The 14,942-nt window shown below is 44.2% G+C and overlaps 1 protein-coding gene across 1 annotated transcript in view; it reads right to left on the bottom strand.

The window, feature by feature from the left end:
- Positions 1-6,024: 6,024 nt before the first annotated feature.
- The window catches only part of arhgap39 (Rho GTPase activating protein 39), a 190,439-nt gene continuing 181,521 nt past the window's right edge, over positions 6,025-14,942 (bottom strand). The window contains exons 8-11 of the mRNA XM_038716888.1: positions 12,433-12,632; positions 12,094-12,185; positions 11,353-11,522; positions 6,025-6,976 (exon numbers count right to left, since the gene is read on the bottom strand). Of these exons, the coding sequence (XP_038572816.1) occupies positions 6,782-6,976; positions 11,353-11,522; positions 12,094-12,185; positions 12,433-12,632 (657 nt within the window). The 3' untranslated portion in view covers positions 6,025-6,781. The remainder of the gene's footprint in view (positions 6,977-11,352; positions 11,523-12,093; positions 12,186-12,432; positions 12,633-14,942) is intronic.

A 14,942-nucleotide genomic window follows, 5' to 3' on the forward strand; every position in this document is an offset into this window, starting at 1 on the left:
GAGGTGAAAAATAGGCAGGAACTGAACATAAGCTCTCATTTTTCATTCTTTTGAAAATGTCAGTGTGTGTTTGTACAATTCATCTGATCCTGCCCCTCCATACGAAGCTGTCGAGTGTGGCCATTCAGAACAAGTAAAACACTTTTGCATTTAGACAAGTTCAGATGACACTTTTAACTAGTTCTGCCTTAAGTACATTTCCCAAAACTTGAGAACTTTATTTCACCTGTCTGAACTGCCTAAACCCTGTTAACATAGTCAACATTTCACTTGCCTACATCTAGCAACTGGTAATCAACTTGGGCATGTAAAGAAAACAGAAGAGGAAATCACACTGATCATGTCTGTGGTCTGCGTAGAGGACTATGGGAGCAGTTTACATATAGTTAGGCATCAGAAAGCTAAATTCCTGTGTGAATTACTCCAACACTATCATTTAACTGTCAACATTTAATACTTATTAGAGTTAACAGAGTTTCAGCTCTTCACAAAATGTTTTGGGATATTACTGGGTTGGGGTCTACAAAACATCACCTATGAAACAGTGTCAGCCCTGTTCTGATTCCCAGTAGGCCGATGGTTTTCTTGCACTCAGCAGCTGGTTTGATTCTAAGCAAAGGGCTGGTTGATCTCAGGTGGTCATAATGTCCAATGGGGAGGAAGCTGTCTCATGGCTTAGAATATTTGCTGCACAATCTCAATGACACATGAATTCATCTTTCTCTGCAAATATCTGGTTTGCCCAGACCTTAAGAAAACCTTTCCTCTCAACAAATCCTTCTTTTTGGAGTATGATTCATACCTACAGTTACAGATATTGGGCTTAAAACATTTTCTGGTACTTGAATGGATGATGGCAGGGGAACTTGTGTGGTCCACAGACTGACTGGAGATGAGTTTAAATTGCCACTTGCAGACCTCTATCAACGTGAGGAAAATTTAACACTGTGACGAGACTGACAAAAAGAAAAATTAAACAACCCCACCCTGTGACATTAACTTCCACAACAACTTTCCACTGTTACATATGGTGCTCTCGCTTCTATATATATACTTATTTTTACATAATCTGTACAGTGTCAATGTACATGTTCTGTATCTATGTGGAGTGTGTATGGCAGAGTGAGTGAGCTACATATCACACACACACACACACAGGACACTCATCACACCACCTTTACAAAGAAAAAGGTTCATTTAGACAAAGATTATCTGTGACTGAGTGTCAGCTGGACCTTTAAGTTGAAAGTCAGTGTTTTTCCAGGATGGTCCTTGTGTGTGTCTCCATGAAGCAGTCACAGTCGTTCTTTTAGTTGTGTTGCAAAAAACCCCAAATGAGTCAAACAGATTCACATCAACACGTATGTGCCCTACCATACTGAAAACTACACAATAGCCCCTTTTCCACTGCACAGTACCAGCTACCACAGTAGCCTACCTAACCCTAACCCTTTAGATTTTACAGTTTATGTATGGAATTTCATCACTAAATCCACTTCTTTTTCAGTTTTGAGGGGAGAAATCAGCTGTGTAGATTTCGAATATTGACAGTTTTACGAGAAGGTGATGATGGAACAAAAATGTACTTGAATATTTTTGGAGTTGAGGAGCTCCGTGAGTGGCTGCGGGGGAAGCCTGCACCGACCCGGGGGAGGAACGTGTGAGGCCGACCAGCCGCCCGCTCACAGAGCCCTCTGCTCCCGCCGTCACACAGACCGCTGCAGCAACAACGGCAGAGGAAAACACAGCTGGAAGGTTTTCATACCGCTTATCTGTCTTTACATTCTGAGGAATGTTGAAACGTTTTAACTTATAAAAGAGAAAGCTGTGTGGATCGCTGGTGTGTGTGTCGCATTGAACATTACGTCGTGGCAGTTGTGTGTGGTGTCGCTATGACGACAAGCTACGTACTATCTCTGGGTACTATCTGCAATGGAAAACGGAGCAGAGCCGAGTAGAGTCGAGTAGAGTCGAGGCGAGCTGGTAATGGAAAAGCGCCATATCACACATCCACGCAGTCGTGCAAATACTGCCACGCGTGTGCCATAACTAAAACACACTGGAGCATACAAATGTTGAGAAGGCATTAAGGAAATCTCAAATAAATATAAATAAATGATATAAAAAGAATGGGTTAAAAGCAAAGAAATTATGTTAAATACAGCACAAATCTCAGATGAATACAATAAACAGCAGGACTTGTTCAGAGACAAAGACCATATTTAAACAATGACAGACAAGCACGCAGACACTTAGACACATTCACAAATCATTAGTGAGAAGAAAGGCCTGTGGGGGCTCTGTGGTGGTGGTCAGGTGGGATGGAAGGATGGGGACGGGCTGGTGGGGGGTGGTATTGTGGAAGAAGTGGCACTTCTCAAATCGCTCCCAGAAGTACGAGTATGCTGTGCTGAAACATTCTACATGGGGCCTTACTGGCAGTGCTGCTATGATCCCTACTACTCTAGCTGTTGGTTCATGGGTTCAGGAGTGACTGGACAGCACCAAATACCGTGGCAGAGTGGACAGACATGCCCAGATTTCTTCAAGATTGTTGAGAGATCAGTTTACATGTTAAAACAAAGGACAGGCAATCTTCTCTGACGGATCCAAGGCAAGAGTCACTGGCTGATTTCCTTTGTTAAACTGTGATGAGAACATGGACACCAAACTCCACCTGCACTGTAGATTACTGAGCACAGTGCTGCATGCTACATAACTATAGCAAAAACACACTGTGAACAGACTGAGAGGACTGTCTGCTGCAGCCCTACTTGTTCTGGAATCGCCAGTAGCTTATGGCAGCCAATGTTAACATCGCTAACATTACTGAACTTTAGATGCTTAACGGACATTACTGAGTCAATCTGATGACTTTATGACTCTTCTCTACTTGTGTTACTGCTACACTGTGTTTTAGCATCCACCATTACCCTATGATGTCACCTGGGGCCACAGATGAGCAGAATTTGGATTGGCTCACTTCAAGTGTTGGTGCAGTGCCAACTTGTCACACTGCCTGTCTGATCAGCCCGGTTTAGTTTAGGTCTCTGTGAGTTTTGTTTATTGGTCTGTTCAGTATCTGTTATGTGTTTTGAGTTTCAGTTAAATTCTTGCCTTGTGTTTTGAAACTTGTTAGTGTGTGTCTCTCTCTGCCTGCCTGTCTGCTGTCTTTATTAGTATCACCTGTTTGTGCTCCTGCCCTCCTCGTTAGCCAGTGCTTAAATGTGTGTGACTTCGTTGTATGTATTTTGCTCGCCGTGTGTCTGCTTGTTTCCTGTCTGTTCCTGATCCCTGTTGTTTGTTGGAATATTACCTTCTTGATAGTTTGAACTTTCTGTTCCATGGATGTAGTATTTCTGTTGCCATTTGAATTACCTCTGTTTGTGGCCTAGCTTTGTTGAATTCTGGACTTGCCGTAAGTATTGTTGGCCTGAATAAATTCTCAGACACTGTACCTGTTCTGCCTCTGTGTCGTGCGTTTGGGTCCTAAAACCTGTTCCTGCCTGAAAACACGGCCAAGCGTGACACAACTATAATGGAGAATTTATTCTAGATTGGCTGGAAGGGAAGAACAAAAGAAATTCCATCATTCCTATTAAGAAGCGTTCACACATTATAACCCCAATGCAAGCCACGTAACAGTGCATTTCTTATTAGCTGTATTGTTTCTATTCAACACTGGTGCTTCTTTTTGCCATATGGGAGATTCTGACTCAAAATTAGTGACAGACTAGAGAGTTTTTCTCACTCGGCTGCATATAAATATGGTCAATATCTAAGAGTATGGTACTTATAGCAGTGTGCCTGCTAACATTCAACATGTAATATGGGAACCTTTGAGAACTGGACTTGCTAATCAACATTACATTTTAGCACTAAGACAACTGACAGACACTGTGCTAAACCGTTAGCATGGTGCATATAAACACCATATTGCATAGCTGGGTCCAAATTCTGCTGTATGTACTAATATTATGGATTGTACTACTTGCACTGTTAGTTTTGTGTAAAAGTTGCTTACAACATTTATGGAACTATGAACAGGGTCTCTGTAGGGCCTTTTTGGGAGGAAACTAAATTCAGTGCCTCTTTATAAGTCTTTCAGCTCTGCAGATATCCTGAATGAAATAACTTGTTTTGCCAGTGGTCCTTACATTTAGTGTCCGTGTTCTCCTCACTTGTTGGCTAAGAGGCCAGCAGAGCTATTATCACTGACGTCCTTTATAAGAACACAGAGTGAAGTTCTGGTTTCTGTCCTATTGAGACCGCACACGTTTGCCATCTTGAGGCCAGGATCACAAATGGAGGAGTAAAGAGCATCTGTGTTGATTTCTCAGCTCCTACCAAGTTGTGGCAGTGTAAAACACAGGCCTTTTGCTGCCAGTGACAACAATGTTGGACACATGTTCACCTCTCCACCTGGTGTCTGAGGCCCAAATCTAGCAGGATCAATCAGATACAGTGAGGAAAATAAGTATTTGAACACCCTGCTATTTTGCAAGTTCTCCCACTTAGAAATCATGGAGGGGTCTGAAATTGTCATCGTAGGTGCATGTCCACTGTGAGAGACATAATCTAAAAAAAATTATCCAGAAATCACAATGTATGATTTTTTAACTATTTATTTGTATGATACAGCTGCAAATAAGTATTTGAACACCTGAGAAAATCAATGTTAATATTTGGTACAGTAGCCTTTGTTTGCAATTACAGAGGTCAAACGTTTCCTGTAGTTTTTCACCAGGTTTGCACTGCAGGAGGGATTTTGGCCCACTCCTCCACACAGATCTTCTCTAGATCAGTCAGGTTTCTGGGCTGTCGCTGAGAAACACGGAGTTTGAGCTCCCTCCAAAGATTCTCTATTGGGTTTAGGTCTGGAGACTGGCTAGGCCACGCCAGAACCTTGATATGCTTCTTACAGAGCCACTCCTTGGTTATCCTGGCTGTGTGCTTCGGGTCATTGTCATGTTGGAAGACCCGGCCTCGACCCATCTTCAATGCTCTAACTGAGGGAAGGAGGTTGTTCCCCAAAATCTTGCAATACATGGCCCCGGTCATCCTCTCCTTAATACAGTGCAGTCGCCCTGTCCCATGTGCAGAAAAACAGCCCCAAAGCATGATGCTACCACCCCATGCTTCACAGTAGGGATGCTGTTCTTGGGATGGTACTCATCATTCTTCTTCCTCCAAACACGGTTAGTGGAATTATGACCAAAAAGTTCTATTTTGGTCTCATCTGACCACATGACTTTCTCCCATGACTCCTCTGGATCATCCAAATGGTCATTGGCAAACTGAAGACGGGCCTTGACATGTGCTGGTTTAAGCAGGGGAACCTTCCGTGCCATGCATGATTTCAAACCATGACGTCTTAGTGTATTACCAACAGTAACCTTGGAAACGGTGGTCCCAGCTCTTTTCAGGTCATTGACCGCTCCTCCCGTGTAGTTCTGGGCTGATTTCTCACCTTTCTTAGGATCATTGTGACCCCACGAGGTGAGATCTTGCATGGAGCCCCGGTCCGAGGGAGATTGACAGTCATGTTTAGCTTCTTCCATTTTCTAATGATTGCTCCAACAGTGGACCTTTTTTCACCAAGCTGCTTGGCAATTTCCCCGTAGCCCTTTCCAGCCTTGTGGAGGTGTACAATTTTGTCTCTAGTGTCTTTGGACAGCTCTTTGGTCTTGTTAGTAGTTGGATTCTTACTGATTGTATGGGGTGGACAGGTGTCTTTATGCAGCTAACGACCTCAAACAGGTGCATCTAATTTAGGATAATAAATGGAGTGGAGGTGGACATTTTGAAGGCAGACTAACAGGTCTTTGAGAGTCAGAATTCTAGCTGATAGACAGGTGTTCAAATACTTATTTGCAGCTGTATCATACAAATAAATAGTTAAAAAATCATACATTGTGATTTCTGGATTATTTTTTTTAGATTATGTCTCTCACAGTGGACAATTTCAGACCCCTCCATGATTTCTAAGTGGGAGAACTTGCAAAATAGCAGGGTGTTCAAATACTTATTTTCCTCACTGTATATTCAAGTACTGATGGACTGGTGCAGTTAGGCGTCATACCTTGTAAAAAAATCTGGTGATGGACCCTATGGATGAATTACTTAGCCAGTGTCTCTGTGAGAGACTAACACATTACATAATTCTTGCTTTGTGCTAGATGGTATCGTACACTGCAGAGGGTGGATTACTGGGGCAAAACGTGAGGGGGGGGGACAAAGAGGAAAAATCAGTAATTATAAACCAAATATTAGTTATATAGTTGGATTTTAAATGAACCTGAGGTCCTGAACTGAGTGTGCCAGTGAAACTAACACATGAATCCAACCAAATGATGAGGTACGTGCTAATTTCTTCATTCTGTATGTGTACTGATTTAATGTATGTGAAGGCACACACAGCACTGTTATATGAAAACCTTGGAACTCCAATACCAAGGGTGTTTTTTCTTATGTAAATGTCAGTTGAAGGGTTACAACTACAGAAATATAAAAAAATGCTGGTTCAACTCAAAATGTACCGTGGACAAACTCAAAACAAGGCAGTTTGTTAGTTCGAGAAAAGCAAACATGTTGGAGAGGCAAAGTATTCACCCAGCAGCAGCAGAGTGTATGTTCCTGTGCTGGGGGAGTGTGTGGGGGCCTGTTACAGAGGGGGTAAAGAGTGCATAAGGGCTGGGGTAATGTATGGATGGTGTGTGTGTGTGTGTGTGTGTGTGTGTGTGTGTGTGTGTGGTGGTGGTGGTGGTGTGGGGGGGGGGGGCTATAGGATTCCATCCATGAAGCTGGTGTCCAGCCGCTGGATGAGCACCCGGATGAAGGACATCTCCTTGCGGGTGTTCTCAAAGATCACCCTGGGGTCGTCAGACTGGCAGCGCAGACAGTTGGGAGCCATGACCATGGCCAGGTTGTTCACATCCATCTTGGTGATGGTCACATTGGTAGGCTGGGCAAATACCTGCACACACAACGTACAGCAGAATATTCTAAAGTTCCTCAAGTCAGATTTAGGACAAGGGTCATTTATTTTTCATTTTAAAACACAGGGCTACACAATGAAATTTCAGTTCCTCAGCTCCTTCATGCAACACATACACAGAACATATATTCATTGCAATTAGAATAGAAATAAACTATATATATATATATATATATATATATATATATATATATATATATATAAACTGTACCTACACATGTATATACCCAGAAGGTATGTGCAGTCTCACTGTAAAGTTATTTATGGTAGAGTATCACTAGTGTATCTCTTGCCAGACAGCAGCAGGGTGAACAGGCTGTGGCTGGGTGGGTACTGTCTTCTTGTATCCTTTGAGCGTTGTTAATCACCCGCTGCAGAGCCCTCCGCTCCTGGGCCGTGCACATCCCATGCCAGTTAGTGATGTTTCCAGTCAGGATGCTTTCTATTGCTCCTCTGTAAAAGTTAACAAGTGCACACAGCCCTGGGGAGCTCTGGTGTTCAGCACTAGAGTGAAGGGGGTGTGCCCATTTACATTTACTCATTTGGCAGGCGCTTAAATCCAAAGCGACTTACATTTAAGGAACAACATACAAGCAACAACAAAGCATCAATACAGCAAGGGGTCTATAACTGACAATACCCACTAGTAAGGACAGCAATGAATACTAGTAAGAGCTAATAGCACGTACAGCATCAATGGGGTAAATAGCTAGGGAGGAAGTAAGAGTTAAAAAATAAGTGCAGTCAATACAAGAGAATTGTAAGGCAATAGAAGAAGAGCATATGAAGTGCATGTTTGAGGTGTTATCAGAGGAACTATTCTCAGAAAAGATGAGTTTTCAAGAGCTTCTTGAAGTTAGAGAGGGACACCGCTGCTCTGATGGCGTGTGGTAGCTCGTTCCACCATTGTGGTGTCACAGATGAGAACAAGGACTGAGATCCCTTTGTGAAATCCATATGTATGTAAAACCACCAATCCCAACTGTCATTGTCTGTGAGGAAGTCCAATATCCAGTTGCAGAGTGTTGTATTTAAACCCAGAGTGCTGAGTTTGCTTATCAGTTTCATGGGGGGGGGATTGTGAATCCACAAACAGCATTCTGATGTAGGTGTTGTTTTTCCTCATGGTGTGTGAGGGCTCGGGTCCCGTCCACACTACTGTGTTTTCAAATTAAAACTGAGACGTTTTGCTACGTTTGCACCAAGCGGGAAGCTTCCGGTCTACAATGTGAAGCAAACGCGGAAGTCCCTGAAACCTGCATTCTATTGAAAATCCCGCAGGCGGAGACTCCTCTGGTTGCAAAAAGAAGTCCGGCTCAATTAGAAATAATGTGAAAATGACTCTACTTCTCAGCTGAATAATTACCCCAGTAAACACTTTCCTGGTGAGTTTATGGTCTCAGTCGCTAGTTTCAAGTCTTCTTCAACACAAAATGATGTTCATTTAGTAAATTATGGTCCCATTTATTTTAAAATAGACCAAAAAGCAGAGTATGTTTCAGGGCGGGATTATCTATCTATGATTGACAAGTCGTTACCATGGTGACCTGTCAATCAGGCTAGAGCCGACTCGTACCCTGAAAAAGCTTATTAGGAGTTGGCTGTTCACTTTCTCTGGTGAGTACATTTAGTTTTAAGACTGTTGTTCGCTAGCTTCGCATGCAAAGCAGACACATGATGCTGCTGACAGAGTTTTTGATTTGGTATTTTTATTAAAATATTCTGTACCATGCAAATAACACTAAGGGCCCGTGTCCACCACAGCATTTTTTGCCAGCTGAAAACGGCAGCTGCTCTTTTGAAAACGGCCAGCAGGGAGCGCTAGCGGGCATTTTTGAGGTGCAGCATTTTTTCTGACTGCTTTGGTTGCTATGATACATTTGTTGCAAGTAGTTCTAGCTAACTTATGTCAACACAGAGTAGAGTACTTGCTCTGGCCCTTGCTCTGTATGAAGAGAAGGCTGAAGCAGGTAGAGAGAGAGGACGGACTCACCGTATGTGGGTTCATGACATTTTGTGGGTGAGGAAACATCTTGGCAAGTACCACCGTTTAGTCCAAGAGCTGAGGTTAGATGAAGCCCGGTTCCAGGATAGTAACCGTTGCTACGGTGTAGTATTTGTCCCGCCCCTCCTCTACTGTGATTGGACAGCTGGGTAAAAAGTGACATTGACGTTTTTCCCAAAGTTGAACATTTTTCAACTCTCTCAGCTTGTAAAAACGTGGCGCTCCCATTGGAATGAGTTGAAAAGAGACGCTGGCGTCAGAAAAAAACGCTTTGGTGGACACGGGGACTTATGGTGCTTTCAGACCAAACACAAATTTAATCCTCGTGACGCTTTCCTTGCGTGAGTACATCCGCTGCAAGTGTTCACGCACAACGCGAGAAAGGCGTTTAGAACCCGCGAAAAATGGAAATTTTCAACTCACGCAAAGGCCTTCGCATCGCCGGCACCGCCCCCTTCACGCCGCCCGACAGGAAATCACGGCTCTAGGCGTCTTTGCATTGACTTTGTATGTAAACTCACCGCCCCGAACGCTCGCTTTGCTTTTGCTCTGAAAGCACAGTTAGGCCTACCTGCCTACTTGTAGGCAACTGCATGTCGCTGTTTACTTCGCAACGACTCCCAGGCTGTTTTCCACCGCCACAGTACCGTGTTACATTCAGTAACAGTCCCAGCTTGTTATTGGTGCATGCAAAATAAAATCTGGTGTGGTTCTTCGTCTGCATTTCTTTATTCTTTCGCCAGATCTTCTGTAACTATGGAATAGACTTTCTGCTTCATGTTTACACCAGCATGCGCATGCCCAGTGTACCTGAACGGCCAATAGATTTGCGTTTGCAGTTGTTTTAATGTAGACAGAGATCAACTCTGATACGCAGCTAAAACGCTGCTGTGGACGGATCAGGCCCAGCTGATTTACTCATATTCACTCTCAGCAGGACTCTCCTCACATCTGCTGTGGATACTGACAGTGGTCGCTCCTCTGGAGGTGGAGTAGTAATGTGGCCTCACATATGATGGGGGAGCTCCTGCTTTTGTAGCCTGTGATGTTTTTGATGGCCTGCCACATATCTATTGGGGTTGTTGGTGTTGAGGTCTCTCTCTCTGCTGATGATTTCACATGATCGGTCCTGCTTGTTGCTCCGCTTGTCTGACTCATAGACAGTATATTACTGGACGAAGCCACTCCGCTGATGTGAATGGAGAGCAGTGAAGCCAGTTTTGGACCAATAAAATACTACTACAGGGCTACTTCCTGTTGGAACCAGCGTCTACTGCGCATGATCGCGCAGCATAACCGCGGTTTAATGACGCAGAACAACGGCAGAAACACCGTAATTCTGGTAGCTGCACCGAAAAAAGTTTTATGGCTCAGTGTGTTTGTCTGACTCGGATCGTCACTGATTAATCAGCCCACCTACGAGGCTCACCTGTGAAACACCAACGCAGCGTCACTGATGGCCGAATAGTTTTTTTAGATTGCTGAGAGCTTATAATCTAAGCAATAAGGTTACATCTCTCATGTGTGACCGGGTGTCACAGGGTCATTTTTGGGCCTACATGGATCCCTCCATGCAGGCTTTGGTCGGCTTCACTGTCTGATCTCTGGCTTACCCCCTTGGTCTGACTGCTGCTCAACTCTCATTGTAAATGATTAACTGGGCGCATCAGTCGCTTCCTGTCTGAACAGGACTTTGGTGCTAGCTAGCTTTGGAAACTGCTCAGATCACGTAGTGAAAAGGGTTGCCACCCAAAACAACTCCAAAACATATATCTCACTCCTTTCAGTCTACATGGATAGATACTGCTATGGATTCTATCTGTGCAGACAGTGTTGGTTTTATTTCTACTCTTATTTCTATCTCTGAGATTTCTGCATCCACCCCAAACCACTTTAGCCAAACTGGAATTGAGTTGGTGCTGCTCACAGAATTGAAAAATGACATTGAAAAAACTCAACAGCGATATTTCTTTATAGACAAATTGTTCATGTTTCTCTGGCTAATCCACAGAGCAGTTTTAATAGGGTCTGTTTCTGCTTTGGTAGAAAATAGTTACAGCTGTTGACAAACTAAATGCCATTCTCCTTCTCTCCTCCTCCTCGTATTGGACAGAAATCTCAGACAGATATTGCAAAACCTGGAGAAATAAAACCAAAACTACTGTAGTGATACCACAAGAGGGAAGTGAGAAGATGTGTTTTGCTTGCTTGTCCTGCCTCAGCTCCTCCTCCTCCGTGTTACCCCTTTTTAATTCAAGAGTCACAACTGGTCAATATATTGGTAAGTAATGATATGATGTAGGGCTGTGCCTTGGCTTTCTGACTAAAGGAAACTGTGTGTCTGTGTTACCTGTAGGAAGCGTATGAGGTAGCAGAGCACCAGTTTGTTGATGTGTGGCAGGCCCAGCACCACGTTGACAGCTGCCTCTGGGTTGTCATAGTGATTGATACACTCCTCATAAAACTCATGAGGGATCAGTGGCTCCTCCAGCTCCCTGTACCAGAGCTTCAGCAGAGACGCTGGGGACACGCAGAGACAGAAACAGGGTGAGACCTCCATGGAAGCACATTTAAAATCAAGTCATGTGAACATTTGCTGTGACTGCATGTGCATCATTTTCTCTGGGCTGCAGAGAGTTAGTGTGAGGACTCAGCCTGCTGTCACCTCATGTCCATTTACACCAACTTCCTGTACATGACAACATGTGGAACCTGAACCAGCAGTATTCTCAACAATGTCTGTTTCATGTTCTTATATCTCAGTACGGACTTCAACCTGAATGCAAACTAAAGGGCAATTTATACTTGCACTGAATCCACGCCATAGCCTAACACACACCTCCTCAAAAATATGACATCAGCATTTGGCGTTGTATCTATCTATAAATGCTCCCAACGGCATGTAGCCATATGGTATAAATTGGCCTTAACCCATGTTAAGATGTGGTTTTAGGGTTCACGTTACAATTAGGTAAAGGTTAGGTATGTAGTTGTGATGGTTAAGGTTAGGGTAAGGGGCTAGGGAATACATTATGTCAATGAGATGGGATAGTGGAAAAAAAAGTGTGTGTGTGTCGGTGTGTGTACTTACCCGGGATGTGCGGATCTTCCAGTCCTGTGGGGATTTTCCATTGATCCACTTGCAGCTTGAGGGCATTGACTTCATCTATGTCCCCTGGTACCCTGGAGGTGGAAGGTCACAGGCTGGTTACGCTTCCTCCCCCCTTTCCAGTGTCACTCTCGTCTTCTCTGGACTTGGTTATGTCCTGGTTTCTACATAGTTCTTGTGTATAAACCTAAAATCCTGCTAACAAGCTTGCCATATTAATGGCATCTTATGGACACTGGGGGCAGCAAACAAACCTTCAGCAGCTTAATGATGCCCTCTCTGTTCTGTTCCAAGGTCCTTCTGCTCTTTTCTCTCACTCACCTGAAGATGCCCTCTGTCTGGTCTCCATTGAGACCCAGAACCTCTTCAGAAAGGCGAGTCTGCACCCAGGGCAGCTGGCTGTCTGGATATCGCTCTTTCTGGAGCACCATCACCTCTTCCAGGGAAGAGCCGAACATGGAGGGACTGAAGATGGCGTTCCTGGCGTGCTTGATCTCCTCTATACAAGGCTTCTGCAGGCCCTGAGCAGACACACAGAGGAGCTAATGTTATACAGCCGGGCAGATGAAGGGCAGCTTGAGTACTTGAAGGATGTAGGTCAGAAAGCAGGAGAGGAATTTGGTCCATCCATAGGCCACAGCTCATTAATGTGCTGTTAAAGGTTAGCAGGTTAACACCAGTCAAACACTGTGGAGTCCTAAAAGTGGCAAATAATCTCTGTCAGTGACCTGCTGAGAGTCTGGCACTACATGCTGCACAGGCTCTGAGCCAGGCTGCTGCCTGCCAACACGCTCACACACATACATACATACACACACAACAAGTATTTGATACACTGCTGATTTTGCAGGTTTTCCTACTAACAAAGCATGTAGAGGTTTATCATAGGTACATCATTTGGTCACCTACCAACCAGTAAGAATTCCGGCTCTCACAGACCTGTTAGTTCTCCTTTAAGAAGCCCTCCTGTTCTCCACTCATTACCTGTATTAACTGCACCTGTTTTGAACTCGTTACCTGTATAAAAGACACCTGTCCACACACTCAATCAAACAGACTCCAACCTCTCCACAATGGCCAAGACCAGAGAGCTGTGTAAGGACATCAGGGATAAAATTGTAGACCTGCACAAGGCTGGGATGGCCTACAGGACAATAGGCAAGCAGCTTGGTGAGAAGGCAACAACTGTTGGCGCAATTATTAGAAAATGGAAGAAGTTCAAGATGACGGTCAATCTCCCTCGGTCTGGGGCTCCATGCAAGTTCTCACCTCGTGGGACATCAGTGATCATGAGGAAGGTGCGGGATCAGCCCAGAACTACACGGCAGGACCTGGTCAATGACCTGAAGAGAGCTGGGACCACAGTCTCAAAGAAAACCATTAGTAACACACTACGCCGTCATAGATTCAAATCCTGCAGCGCACGCAAGGTCCCCCTGCTCAAGCCAGCGCATGTCCAGGCCCGTGTGTGAAGTTTGCCAGTGACCATCTGGATGATCCAGAGGAGGAATGGGAGAAGGACATGTGGTCTGATGAGACAAAAATAGAGCTTTATGGTCTAAACTCCACTCGCCGTGTTTGAACACTATCCCAACCGTGAAGCATGGAGGTGGAAACATCATTCTTTGGGGATGCTCTTCTGCAAAGGGGACAGGACGACTGCACCGTATTGAGGGGAGGATGGATGGGGCCATGTATCACGAGATCTTGGCCAACAACCTCCTTCCCTCAGTAAGAGCATTGAAGATGGGTCGTGGCTGGGTCTTCCAGCATGACAACGACCCGAAACACACAGCCAGGGCAACTGGCTCCGTAAGAAGCATCTCAAGGTCCTGGAGTGGCCTTACCAGTCTCCAGACCTGAACCCAATAGAAAATCTTTGGAGGGAGCTGAAAGTCCGTATTGCTCAGCGACAGCCCCCGAAACCTGAAGGATCTGGAGAAGGTCTGTAAGGAGGAGTGGGCCAAAATCCCTGCTGCAGTGTGTGCAAACCTGGTCAAGAACTACAGGAAACGAATGATCTCTGTAATTGCAAACAAATGTTTCTGTACCAAATATTAAGTTCTGCTTTTCTGATGTATCAAATACTAAGACCTATATCTAACCTTCTATTTCTCTCTAAGATCCTGGAGAAAGCAGTTGCTAAACAGCTGTGTGACTTTCTACAGAGCAATAGTTTATTTGAGGATTTTCCTTTCATTTTTCTCATCATAGCACAGAGACAGCACTGGTGAAAATTACTAATGACCTCCTTATTGCATCAGACAAAGGACTTGTCTGTACTGGTTTTATTAGATCTAAGTGCTGCATTTGATACCATTGACCATCGGATCCTATTACAGAGACTGGAACATTTCATTTCATTGGCATTAAAGGAACCGCTCTAAGCTGGTTTAAGTCCTATTTATCAGATCAATTTCAGTTTGTACATGTTAATGAGTCCTCCATGCATGCTTATGGAGTTCCTCAAGGATCTGTCCTCGGACCAATCCTCTTCACTTTATATATGCTTCCTTTAGGCAATTATCAGGAAATATTCCATAAGCTTTCATTGTTATGCAGATGAAACTCATCAGTTAGCTAAACTTCAAATGTGCCTTCAGGATGTTAAAACCTGGATGACCTGTAATTTTCTAATGTTAAACTCAGATAAAACTGAGGTTGTTGTTCTGGGGCCCAAGCACCTCCATGACGCATTATCTAAAGATATAGTTTCTCTTGATGGTATCACTCTGGCCTCCAGCACCACTGTGAGGAATCTTGGAGTTTCAAGGACCGCCTTTTTTCACCTACATAATATTGCAAAAATCAGGAACATCCTGTCTAAAAAT

This window comes from Micropterus salmoides, unplaced genomic scaffold (assembly GCF_014851395.1).
Source record: "Micropterus salmoides isolate LMB-PRFRI ecotype aquatic unplaced genomic scaffold, ASM1485139v1 Ms_hic_scaffold_13, whole genome shotgun sequence".
Classification (NCBI taxonomy): domain Eukaryota; kingdom Metazoa; phylum Chordata; class Actinopteri; order Centrarchiformes; family Centrarchidae; genus Micropterus; species Micropterus salmoides.